The sequence below is a fragment of the Ahaetulla prasina genome, chromosome 5 (assembly GCF_028640845.1).
Source record: "Ahaetulla prasina isolate Xishuangbanna chromosome 5, ASM2864084v1, whole genome shotgun sequence".
Taxonomy (NCBI): Eukaryota; Metazoa; Chordata; class Lepidosauria; order Squamata; family Colubridae; genus Ahaetulla; species Ahaetulla prasina.
This window is the reverse complement of record NC_080543.1, coordinates 136,623,955-136,637,778: the sequence shown is the minus strand read 5'-3', so window position 1 is coordinate 136,637,778 and position 13,824 is coordinate 136,623,955. Positions and strand designations below refer to the sequence as shown.

Below are 13,824 nucleotides of genomic sequence, written 5' to 3'. Positions count from 1 at the left end.
GTCGGTCTGTCTATCTATCTATCTATCTATCTATCTATCTATCTATCTATCTATCTATCTATCTATCTATCTATCTATCTATCATCTTTCAATCTATCTATCCTAATCTATCATGTCTCTTTATGTCTATCCTCTCTCACACACATATACATCTATCTATCTATCTATCTATCTATCTATCTATCTATCTATCTATCTATCTATCTATCTATCTATCCTATCCAAATCTATCATGTCTGTTCATGTTTATTCTCTCTCTCTCTCTCTGTAATCCATCTATCCATCTATCATTATCTCTAAAATCTTTCAATCTCTCTCTCTCTCTCATATCATCTATCTATCTTCTAATCTATGATGTCTGTCTGTCTGTTTATCCATCCATCCATCCATCCATCCAATTTATGCGCTGTCCCTCTCAACAGAGGCGACTCTGAACCACCCTGAACGCCAACATATGGATGCACAGAAAAACAAATGAAGTCGAAGCGAGGGCTGACGGCAGCGCCAGCTTATTCCACAGTGCTCAACCGAGGTGCTGCACATTATTCAGAGCCACGCTTTTCGTTCTGTACGAACTCCCATTAATATTCCTAAGAGCCCAGCTGATGCGCCACTTCAAGTGATTACAGTTCACTGTTGGAATTCTTGTCATGTTTTGCCTTGTTCCAAGAGGCCCAACTCCTCATTCTCAAGAATAATTCTTTCCACTTGTACAGCATCTTTAATCTAAGCCTCTTGAAGTAAGTTTACAAACATTAATTCTCACAATACAAGACACACAGTAATTAGACTGCTTATTTCGTTAATGGGGGAAGGTGATGTTTGTTGCTCTTGCTCGCCCATGCAAGACGCGCACCCAAAATGAGAGAGAGAGATCTGTGATTTTTGTACTATGTGCTCCAGAGTACTTCATGCACAGAGTAAAAGGGATTATCTATCTATATTCGTCCGGAAGAAGCTGGCCTATTATGACCAACTCTGGTGGCACAAAATCCAAGCAGATGGTCTTCAAACCACTAAACGTGGTTTGAGTGACTTTAGAAAACGTGATTTTCTAAAAATTATATCAAGAATAAGAGTGGTGCATATTTTTCTCAAATTCTCCCCCCCCCCCAAAAATCACATTTTAAAAATCCAACTTACGGTCCTTTGCTTGCACGAACCAAACAGCACAAAAGTTTTGCACGTTTTAATACGCACAAAATATACACATTTTAATACACACTTCCGTGTTCCCTTACCCATAGGGCTGAAAGCTGCTTAAAACAAATTGCAATTGTAAAATGTCAAGTTTCCCCAGAAAAGTCACGTCAGCTCATACGTTAAGCATTTCACTTCAGTCTGCCCTCCTATCTGGTGAAGGAATAGAAATATTACAATCTTGATTATCCCAAATTCAGACCAGAATGGCGACTGGAAAAACACATGGCCCTTTTCTCCTTGATCAACGTTTCAAACTTGGCAATTTGAAAATACGTGACCTTCCTAGCTGAGGAATTCTGGGAGCTGAAGTCCACAGATCTTAAAATGGCCAAGTTTGAAAACCTGGATCCGTGATGGCGGGCAAAAGAAGAAGAAGGGGACGACAGAGAACGAGGTTCCTGGATGGAGTCACCGAAGCAGTCGGCGTGAGCTTCAATGGACTCCAGAGGATGGTAGAGGATAGGAACGCTGTCCATGGGGTCGTGATGGGTTGGATACGACTTCACAACTAACAACAACAAAAGAGAAAAATGCACCCACTTGCTTTATACAATAGCCGTGAGAAACCCCTTACTACTAAAATTTTTTTTAAAAAGTGGATTAACGTTGTATTGCTGCACGGCTAATCATTTTCAAAACTTGTTATGCCTTCCTCTAATGCATTCCTAAAATACGCATTCCCCGTATTTTAATTGGGGACTGGCGTTTTCATTACCCGATTCCTTACAAATTATTCCGACACAGCAGTAGATTATCACAGAAAGCCTTCCTGAGATATCATCCTAACGAAGAAACTTCCCTGTAGGGTGAAAACAAACAAGCACTTTATTCCATTACTTCGAATGAAGCTCTTTTCCTAATATTAAAAAAAAGAAAAGGGGAAAAAAAAAAACCCTAACTAGGCTAATGGAAAAACTGCAACGGACATATTTTCTTTTCCTTCGCTTGTTTGTTTAAAAGTGGTGATGTGAGAATCCACTGACGTGTTTTTCGGAAATATAAAATTAAAAAATCGAACCATCGGCATAATATTTAGCATTACCGTCAGAAGATATACATTAAGTGTGATGGCAATTATCCTCAAAACCTCTTGGGAAATTTACAGTTATTATGGCAGCAAATGCTGACAGTTCCGAGGTCCCTTTAAATTTTTCCAAAGCCTTTCTCGAAACACTTGACTAAACTTGCAAAATTGGCTTGCCAGAGACATAAATAACGCGAGTCCTGTATAAAATAACCAGGCTATGCGAAATTGCCTGCAAGTCTCCATAAACAACCTCAATTAGAAGCTATGGGGGCAAAGGAAAGGACACCGAATTTCTAAGGTTTAGAGGGGAAAAGGAAACAGATAAGAAAAAAAAACCAGACAGCATTAAACTCAGAACTGGGCACATGAATCTTTTCCCATCTCCATAGCCTTTCTGCTGATGCTTCCCTGAAGAGCTGATAGCAGCGTGATGGCGAACCTATGGAATGCATGCCACAGGTGGTCCGTGGAGCCATATCTGTGGGCACGCAAGCATTGCCCTAGCTCAGCTCCAGTGCACATCTGTCGTGTCCCACTCCTCCTCTGACGGCCGGGTCGGGGAAGTCCGTATCAAGCGTGCCTCTGCAGCTCTGCCAAAGTCCTATCAGAGTCCTCAGGGCAGGCAGGAATCCAAGGTGTGACTTCAGCAATCCAGATTAGACTTTGCCTGACTCAGAGAATGCCAGAAAGCAGATCCTTTATATAGGCCATGGGGTGTGGCTCCATGACTCAGCACTTATCCAGGCCTGCCCCTCCCTTCCTTTTGCTGACGTCGCCTCTCCATTCTCCGGAAGCGAGGATCTGTCCATTGCATCATTTCGTCCCCAGCTGCAGGTAATCCCAGCTCGTGGCTGGCTTCAGGCGCACATGCTATCGGAGGGAGGTTTGTTTGCTCAGTTTCTCCGGCCATGGTGCCAGGACTGGGGGCTCGAGGCATGCCAGGACATTCTCCTGTACTATCAGTATCTGGCAGGAGATGAGAAGGGCCCGGCTGCGGCGGGGGGGGGGGGAGGGGGCGAGCGAGGCACAACAACATCTGCGCACAGCCAGCTGATTTTCAGGCCTTCTGGGCCCACCGGAAGTCAAAAAAGGGGACATTTCCAGCCTCCGGAGGGTCTCTTGGGGGACGGGGAAGGCCGTTTTCACCCTCCCCAGGCTCCAAGGAAGTCTCTGGAGCCTGGGGAGGGAGAAAAACAGGGCTACTGGGCCTGTTGTGGCTCCAGCACCCCTCCCGGGCCTGGCCCCCTGCCAGAAAGTGACTCAGAGAATGAGAGGGAAGGGCAGTCAGGGCTCCCCTCTGCAGGGCCGGCCTCTCTGGCTTAGCTCCAGGAGCCACAGGCAGGCCAGGTGGTGACGAGGCCTCTGTCTCCTGTATCTCCCCCCCGCCCAGGAAATGCTTCCAGACCCAGCTGTGGACAATCAGTCCTGGTTTCATAGACAAGACAAGGTGGGAACAACAGAAGAAGGGGTGGAGCAGGACTAGAGAGTGCTGAGTCACGGAGCCACACCCCACAGGGTATAAAAGCAGGAGGGGCTGCTCTACTACTTCGTGACGGACAAACCAACTGACTGGAGAAAAATTGAGCTGAACTATTTGACTGAGCATTTGGCCTGGATTGCTGTTTGTTCCTGACTTTCTGATTGCTCCGGTAACATCAGGGAAAACCTTGGCAGACGTTCGCTGGTCTGCTGCCAGAGCTGATAGCTTCCGTGGACTAAATTGCTGGCTAACTGAGTCAGTTCACGTGCCTGCCGGACTGAGGTGGGGGGACAGAACAGGGCCCACCGTGCCATCGCGTGCCAAAAATAGGGAAAATGCGGGTGGGTGGGTGGGAGCGCACACATGCATGGGGGGGGCGAGGGGCATTGAATTATGGGTGTGGGCATGCTCATGCGCCACTCGCCCTCGCTCCCCCCACTTTTGGCACGTGTTGGCAAAAAGGTTTGCCATCACAGTGATAGCACATACTAAAAAAATAGAAGATAAAAGCAAAACAAAACCAAGGACATGGAATGGCTCTCTGAATCCTCTACAGCTGCCCTGTTTGCAAATGATGCTCAGTCTGAGCTCTGCTTCAGGTGGCATCAAGGATGCCACAACGAGTGTCTTTTCTTCTCCGTGCTCATTTTCTGGGTTTCTAGTTTAATTTATTTGGCTAGGCTCCAAAATGGCTCAGGAGGAATTGATCCTGGAAATTCGGGACCTCGCTGAATTGTTACTGGATCTGTTAATGAATGCCGGAGCAATAAAAGCAAATGTTTTAGCCAATGCAGAAAGATGAATAACAAGCTTTTTTTTTTTTTTTGCAAATTCTCATAATAAACTTAACATTGATTTTAAACTAATTTCAGAAGGAATGGAAGAAAAAAAAAACGGTCCAGTTCCAAGCTGGGAGAAAGATGCTGGAAATAAAATGCAATGAAAGACGGCCTCTGTTTATTTGGATGCCAGGAACTTCAGGGGCCGTAGCCTGTTTATGGGGTGGCTGACAAAAGGGGGTTGAGAGTAGGCCAGCTTTTATACGGTTTTTGGGGGCTCTGCGGTTGAGTTGCCTGTTTGTTGTGAAATGTACTTTGACCTGTGCTTGAGGGTGCCTTTTTAGTATTCTAATTATCGTTGCCTGACCCCCCCCTTTGTGGCTGGGTGGTCATGCCCTGTCCTTGGAGTTGGGTGGGGGGATATAGAGTTTAGGAGTCTTTAGGAGACTATCATTAAGTGTTGTTGTAAGTTTTGTACCTTGATGAAAGTATCTTTTCTTTTATGTACACTGAGATTCTATTCTATTCTATTCTATTCTATTCTATTCTATTCTATTCTTTATTCTACTCTATTCCATTCCATTCCATTCCATTCCACTCCATCTTCTCTTCTCTTCTCTGTTCCATTCCATTCCATTCCACTCCATCTTCTCTTCTCTTCTCTGTTCTGTTCTATTCTTATTCTATTCTATTCTATCCTATCCTATCCTATCCCTAATCCTAACCCTAACCCTTCTATTCTATTCAATTCAATTCAATTCAATTCTATTCTATTCTATTCTATTCTACTCTATTCCATTCCATTCCACTCCATCTTCTCTTCTCTGTTCTGTTCTTATTCTATTCTATTCTATTCTACTCTATTCCATTCCATTCCACTCCATCTTCTCTTCTCTGTTCTGTTCTTATTCTATTCTATTCTATTCTATTCTATTCTATTCTATTCTATTCTATTCTATTCTATTCTATCCCAATCCCAACCCTAACCCTTCTATTCTATTCTATTCTATTCTATTCTATTCTATTCTATTCTATTCTATTCTATTCTATTCTTTATTCTACTCTATTCCATTCCATTCCATTCCATTCCATTCCACTCCATCTTCTCTTCTCTTCTCTGTTCTGTTCTATTCTTATTCTATTCTATTCTATCCTATCCTATCCCTAATCCTAACCCTAACCCTTCTATTCTATTCTATTCTATTCTATTCTATTCTATTTTATTTATTTATTTATTATTTAAATTTGTATACCACCCTTCTCCCGAAGGACTCAGGGCGGTTCACAGCCAAGTAAAAATACATAATACACTATAAATACAATTAAAATACAATTAAAAAACTTATTAAATTGGCCAAAATTAAAATTTAGAAATAAAACCCATTAAAAACCCATAAACTTAAAAACTAACCCAGTCCAGCGAGGTGAATAAGTGAGTTTTAAGCTCATGAAAGGTCTGGAGGTCCGGAAGTTGACAAAGTCCTGGGGAGTTCGTTCCAGAGGCGGGAGCCCCCACAGAGAAGGCCCTTCCCCTGGGCGTCGCCAGACGACACTGTCGCGCCGACGGCACCCTGAGGAGTCCCTCTCTGTGAGAGCGCACGGGTCGGTGAGAGGTATTCGGTAGCAGCAGGCGGTCCCGTAAGTAACCCGGCCCTATGCCATGGAGCGCTTTAAAGACGTTCATCAACACCTATTCTATTCTATTCTATTCTATTCTATTCTATTCTATTCTATTCTATTCTATTCTATTCTACTCTATTCCATTCCATTCCATTCCATTCCATTCCACTCCATCTTCTTTTCTCTTCTCTTCTCTGTTCTGTTCTTATTCTATTCTATTCTATTCTATTCTATTCTATTCTATTCTATTCTATCCCAATCCCAACCCTAACCCTTCTATTCTATTCTATTCTATTCTATTCTATTCTATTCTATTCTATTCTATTCTATTCTATTCTATTCTATTCTTTATTCTACTCTATTCCATTCCATTCCATTCCACTCCATCTTCTCTTCTCTTCTCTTCTCTTCTCTGTTCTGTTCTTATTCTATCCTATCCTATCCTATCCTATCCTATCCTATCCTATCCTATCCTTAATCCTAACCCTAACGCTTCTATTCTATTCTATTCTATTCTATTCTATTCTATTCTATTCTATTCTATTCTATTCTATTCTATTCTATTCTTTATTCTACTCTATTCCATTCCATTCCATTCCATTCCACTCCATCTTCTCTTCTCTTCTCTTCTCTTCTCTGTTCTATTCTTATTCTTATTCTTATTCTTATTCTATTCTATTCTATTCTATCCCTATCCCTATCCCTATCCCTATCCCTATCCCTATCCCTAATCCTAACCCTAACCCTTCTATTCTATGCTATTCTATGCTATTCTATGCTATTCTATGCTATGCTATGCTATGCTATGCTATGCTATGCTATGCTATGCTATGCTATGCTATTCTTTGTTTTCCTACTTTTTAATCCCCATCAGCTCCAGCCTTCGGTGGGAGTTGTGGCTGAAGGGGGTGTTTTTATGAATAGGACGGCCTGGCTTTCTTAGGGCCTCTGAGACTGGTAAGACAATCTGTTATTAACACAGCTGCCTGCAATTACTGCATGTTCAAGCCCCACCAGGCCCAAGGTTGACTCAGCCTTCCATCCTTTATAAGGTAGGTAAAATGAGGACCCAGATTGTTGGGGGGGGCAATAAGTTGACTTTGTATATAATATACAAATGGATGAAGACTATTGCCTTACACACTGTAAGCCGCCCTGAGTCTTTGGAGAAGGGTGGGATATAAATGCAAATTTTAAAAAATGGGTACAAAATATCCATCTCTAAAGCCTCCAGCGTTCAGCATGAAGCTGTTTTCATGTAGCAGGGCAGACTGGGGCTGCTTTCTGCCTTTAAGAACATGTTTCTTCTCCTCTCCCAAAGGAGCTTGTTTTCAGGAGGCAACTGGATTTTCTTTGTTTTTTCTGTTGAAGGCGTTTCGCTTCTCATCCAAGAAGCTTCTTCAGCTCTGACTGGATGGTTGGGGAATCCAGTCAGAGCTGAAGAAGCTTCTTGGATGAGAAGCGAGACGCCTTCAAAAGAAGAAAAAAAACAAAGAAAGTCCAGTTGCCTCCTGAAAAAAAGCACCTTTGAGACAACCATGACCTGGATGACGGAGAATCTCTGCAAATTTATCCTCTTCTTCTTTAAGGAAAATATAATATTCTGCCTTTTTTTAATAACCCCCCCAAAATATTTCATTCTTTGTGGGGGAGGCTTCCCACAGAAGGTTGACCTTCTCCACAACAAATCACACTTATCAGTGTTATCTGGAGATGCGGGTCCATATCTCATATTAAGGATGGAAGGGGGGGGATCGCTCACCCCTCCTTCTCCTGACAAGCTCAGCCAGTGGTGAGGGATGTTGGGAATTGTAGTCCATCAATAATTCAAGGGCCTCTGATTGCCCATCTCCGCTTTAGGAAATATAATCAAGATTCCACGATGCCTGAAGATCAAAACTTAAACTACTGACATTATAGGTGGTCCTTGACTTGCAACCATTCGCTTAGTGACCGTTTGAAGTTACGACCATGCTGAGAAAAGTGACTCACGGCCGTTTTTCACACTTAGAAGCTGTTGCAGCATCGCAATGGTCACGTGATCAAAATTCAGATAACAACAACAACAACAACAACAACAACAGAGTTGGAAGGGACCTTGGAGGTCTTCTAGTCCAACCCCCTGCCCAGGCAGGAAACCCTACATTATTTCAGACAAATGGTTATCCAACATCTTCTTAAAAATTTCCAGTGTTGGAGCATTCACAACTTCTGCAGGCAAGTTGTTCCACTGGTTAATTGTTCTCACTGTCAGATGCTTGGCAACCGGCATGTACTTATGACGGTTGCAGTGCCCCCCGGGTCACGTGATCCCCGTTTTGCAACCTTCTGACAAGCAAAACCAATGGGGAAGACAGATTCACTTAACAACCCGTTACTAACTTAACAACCGCAGCGATTCACTTAGCAACGGGGGAAGAAAGGTCGTAAAAAGGTCGTAAAAAGGGCCTCTGTGGCTCAGACTGGTAAGACAGTCTGTTATTAACAGCAGCTGCCATCAATTACTGCAGGTTCTAGTCCCACCAGGCCCAAGGTTGACTCAGCCTTCCATCCTTTATAAGGTAGGTAAAATGAGGACCCAGATTGTTGGGGGCAATAAAGTTGACTTTGTATATAATATACAAATGGATGAAGACTATTGCTTAACACAGTGTAAGCCGCCCTGAGTCTTCGGAAAAGGGCGGGATATAAATGCAAATAAAAAAAAAATGGGGCAAAACTCGCTTAACCAATTTTTCACCTGGCAACGTAAGTCCTGGGCTCAATTGTGGTCCTAAGTGGAGGACTGCCTGCATTTAGGGCACTCCCCAGCTGTCATTCACTACAGCCCCATTTGGAAAGGGTGTCAGAACTAGTCTCCTACTTCCCCACCCAACCTTCATAAGGTTTCCTACGTTTCTGGTGGAAAACAAGAAAATAATTGTGCAAAGTTTAGAGTAGGCTTGACATGTTTTGAAAGACGTGCCTCTTGAAAAGTTCATATTTACCAAAAATGAAAATCTAATACACACACACACACACTCTTTAATCCCACTTCTCAATCATCTTGGTGATGATAAGGATAGACCCGTTTTTTCTCAATGTAGGGAATTCTGGTAGTTGAAGTCCACAGGTCTTAAAGCTGCCAAGGTTGAGAAATGCTGGGATAGACAGATCCTGCTAATCCAGCAAAACAGCTTAAAAAGAGCTTACAGGCATCTGAAGGATTAAGCCCTTTTTAATCATTAATTTTTCTGTGGATTGGAATTTATCATGCCAGGTCTTTTTTTTTTTCCCTTTTTTTCTTTTCTTTCTTTTTTTTTTTTTTTGCTATCCTTGCAGTAAATTAACGGGACAATCTCTCTGGAAACTAAAACAAGAAGTACAGATGTCTGGATGAAACAATGCAAAAATCCCAGCGGAAATCAGCAGCAGCTTCTCCATGATTAGAGGGGGGGGGAAATGGCAGGGCAAAGGAGGGGAAAGGAAATGCCCTGGCCACGTCTACCCACGGGCCTGCCAAGTTTCTGGAGATAACGAGGAAATTATAGATAAGGCCAGAATTACTCACGAATATATTCTTCCCTCCATTGAGACAGTTAGCCCGCGCCAATTCATTGCTTTGTCCAAGACAAAAAACCAGGAAGTCCCGCCTCCTATTTATAGTCTCTGCAGATGTCACTGCATGACAATTATGACTTGGCTTTCCCCCAACTCTTCCGCTGCTGCGCACGCCGATCACGTCTGCGCAGTCTTGCATCACTCCAAAACTGTTCTTGGGGCGTTGCCAAATCAGAAGGAGGCTCCAGGGAAGCAGGTCTTGCCGGCCCCTCCTCCTCCCTTTGAGTGGGTGCCAGGGAGGGAAAGGGCTCAAGAGAAACAGGGCTTGCCAGGTCTTCTCCCTCACTTTCTGAATCATCCGAGTCCAGGAGTCCGGGTCCAGGAACCTGGGTCACAACACGTTATATCACAGACAACATTCAGCCCCGTGACACAAAATTCCTTAGGCATGTTGGAAGAAATATCCATCTGGGTTCAGTTCCAAGTGGGGACAAAGACACTGGAAACATGGAGGCTGCTTGGAAAGATGGTTTAATGATGGTCAGGATCACATGGCTTGAGTTCCTGAACAGAAAAGGGGCTGAGATCCTGTGCGCTCCCTGGCTTTATTTAGAAGAGGGCCGTGAAAATATTTGCAGATCACTCGCATCCTGGACATAAACTGTTTCAACTCCTACCCTCAAAACGACGCTATAGAGCACTGCACACCAGAACAACTAGACACAAGGACAGTTTTTTCCCGAAGGCCATCACTCTGCTAAACAAATATTTCCCTCAACACTGTCAAACTATTTACTGAATCTGCACCACTATTAATCGTCTCATAGTTCCCATCACCAATCTCTTTCCATTTATGACTGTATGACTATAACTTGTTGCTGGCAATCCTTATGATTTATATTGATATATTGACCATCAATTGTGTTGTAAATGTTGTACCTTGATGAACGTATCTTTTCTTTTATGTACACTGAGAGCACATGCACCAAGACAAATTCCTTGTGTGTCCAATCACACTTGGCCAATAAAATAAATTCTATTCTATTCTATTCTATGCTTTTTCTGAGCTTTGAAATTCCTGGATCACAGGAAGAGTACCCTGATTGGCTGTCAGACTCCCAGGGGGTGGGGGTCTTAGCTAGCCTTGCTGGCTGATGTCATCTTCCCAGGTGTCATGTGGTGAGTTTCAGTTGCTAGATGGGTCCTATTATGTTGCAGATGATGATGGCCTATTGACAAAGGTGGGGAGAATGAGTTTCTACCTCTGACCCATTGACAAAGGTGGGGGGAAATGAGTGAGCTTGGCTGAGGCTTTAATGGCCCATTGACAAAGGTGGGGGGGGGTCAGGAAGCTGCTTTGTCATTAAATCATGTTTCACCATTCCTCATTCAGGGAAATATATTCTGCCTTTTAACTATTTTCTAAAATATTTCATTCTTCTAGGAGGGGGGTGGGTGCTAAATTCCTACAGGCATATATAAATTGAAGGTTTTTGCCCCCTTACTTGAAATAGGACTGGAGAAGGAAGAGAGGGAGGGAAGGAAAAGAAAGATGAAAGAAAAAGATGGATGGAGGGAGGGAGGGAAGGAAGGAAGATGAAAGAAAAAAGGGAGGGAGGGAGGGAGGGAGGGAGGGAGGAACAAGGAAGAAGAAAGAAAAAGATGGATGGATGGATGGATGGAAGAAGGGACAGAGGGAAGGAAGGCAGATGAAAGAAAGAAGAAGGGAGGGAGGGAAAGGAGGGAGGAAGGAAAAAGAAAGAAGAAAGAAAAGGATGGATGGATGGATGGAAGGAGGGAGGGAGGGAAGGAAGGAAGATGAAAGAAAGAAGAAGGGAGGGAGGGAGGGAAAGAAGGAAGGAAGGAAAAAGAAAGAAGAAGATGGATGGATGGATGGATGGAAGAAGGGAGGGAAGATGAAAGAAAAAAGAAAGGAGGGAGGGAGGGAGGAAGGGAGGGAGGGAGGAAAAAGAAAGAAAAAGATGGAGGGAGGGAGGGAGGGTCAAATCTAATCATCTCAGAGCAGACTTTTAGTCCCAGAGACTACGTGGATATAGTTCAGCGCTTTTTACAAGCAATACAATTTTGCAATGTCATCTCCTACAAAATGATTTTTTTCTACATCCCAATCAAGCCTCCACACCCAGTGAAGTATATCTGATCCCGTTTTGCTTTCTGAGACCAGTCAAACTTGTCAATTGTTATGACTTCTTTAATAAAACAAAGTTAGATAAAAACCCTAGGAAAGGAAAAGAAACCAACGGCAATTACACATACATACGATGGGTTCTTGTATGCGTAAAGTTTAATACAACAGTTCAATGACCATACTGCATTATAATTGTTTATACCTGATCTATAGGCAAGCAGAGGTAACTCTTAAGTGGCGTAGGTATCATCCATAAATACAGAAATGGTCACCACACCTTTGGGAACGTTTTTCAATTTCTCAGTCTGGGCATCGCCTGGTGGTCTCCCATCCACCTTTCAACCAGATCGGACCCTGGCTATGCTGCTGCTTCTTCTTTTTTAAAGCACAATACAATAAATCTAAAATACCTAAATCACACTATTGCCTCCTGTGAATCTTCATAAGAAGATAACTCGTATTGATTAATAGAAAAATTCTGGTCTGACTTTAGCACCAAGATGCCACTGAATTGACATTAAATGAAGCCCTCTGCGCATGCGCCAAAGAAAGCGATCTGCCAGCCCGTTGCCCGGCGCCAGCACGCAGTCGCCAAGCCGCTTCAGAGACACGACTGCGCATGCTCGAGAGAGACCGGCAATTTCCACGCTTTAAACGATAGGCCGGTTCTCTCTTTCTAAGGCAACCTCCCGACACTGACCAGCCCGTAGTTGATGTCCGGTCCTCGGCCACCGCTGTCTCCGCGGCTCCGGCCTACGTACTCCGCGTAGCGAAGAGACTCCGCGGAACTCCCGGCCCGCTCCATCGTTGTTAGCCCAAAGGGAAGGAAGGGGGGAAAAAAAGAGAGAAAGAGAGACCTACGGAAGGTCAGAAAGGACAAAATTAATGACCCTGCGAAAGTCTCGCTGGGATTTCGGGCGTTCTTCTGCCTTGGAACGCGGTTTTGCCCGATGATGCCGCCCATGCGCAGTAGCAGCAAGCGAAGCTCGACGTGATTTAGAATGCCAGGACTACTGCCTTTCCTTATTGGCGTCTGTTGCAGAAAGTGATTTGTTTGGATTCTATTTCTATTTAGATTAATTTAAATTAAATGGGCAGTTTAATTGGTTTTAAGGCAACACATTCTAAACACTTGAGAATATGTTTCTTAAAACCAATTAAATTACCCGTTTAAATTAATATAAATTACCAACACCAATTTAAAAACACCAATTACGTTAACAATCTTTCTTTTATTCCTGTTCTTCTTTGTAATATGGGTTTGAGCCCCATTAAATGCAAATGAATGTTTTAAGACACATTTGTAATCATTCTAATCCATTTGCCCAGAATGGTTGATTCTAAGCAGAATTGGATATATGTATGTATGTATATGCATGCATGTATGTATGTACGTATGTATATGTATGTGTGTGTATATATATGTATGTGTGTGTGTATGTAGCACGACTACGAACACTAAGCCAAAAAACAGCAATGCAGCTCACCAGCTCAAATCCCCCTGCAACTCAGACTAATCTGAGCACAATCAAGCCCTTTCCCAAACAGGACACACCCCCAGCCAATCAGAGCACAAAAAAACCCCATCCAATCAGAGCACAGCCAAGCTCCCATCCAATCAGTTCAAACCCCCACTAGCAGTTAAAAAGGAAGAAACAGCTGCAATCACATATTGCTCCCAGAAGCACGAAGCTGAAGCCTGAAGATGATGAATGAGACTTCGTCGAAACATCGCCAAAACACTTCCAATTTTACGTGGGAGAAAACCCGAATAACCAAAGACCTACGTATGTGTGTATGTATATATATATATATATTCCAATAGTTATATCTGAATCACCCAGATAGATAGATAAATGATAGAGAGATGACAGACAGATCTACCCATTTGGAACAGTGCACATTTTAATATTTGTAAAATATTTTTTTTAATTTGAGGAAATATGGTAAGTAATTCTTTTAATTTAAAATAAAACTTGAATTTGAGGAAATATAATGGTTTGGCCCATTGCCAAAAGCATGCAAA

The 13,824-nt window shown here is 43.1% G+C and overlaps 1 protein-coding gene across 1 annotated transcript in view; it reads right to left on the bottom strand.

Moving 5' to 3' along the window:
• The window catches only part of DNAJC15 (DnaJ heat shock protein family (Hsp40) member C15), a 33,740-nt gene extending 21,081 nt beyond the window's left edge, over positions 1 to 12,659 (bottom strand). The window contains exon 1 of the mRNA XM_058186583.1: positions 12,499 to 12,659. Coding sequence (XP_058042566.1) covers positions 12,499 to 12,603 — 105 coding nt within the window. The 5' untranslated portion in view covers positions 12,604 to 12,659. The remainder of the gene's footprint in view (positions 1 to 12,498) is intronic.
• Positions 12,660 to 13,824: the final 1,165 nt, after the last annotated feature.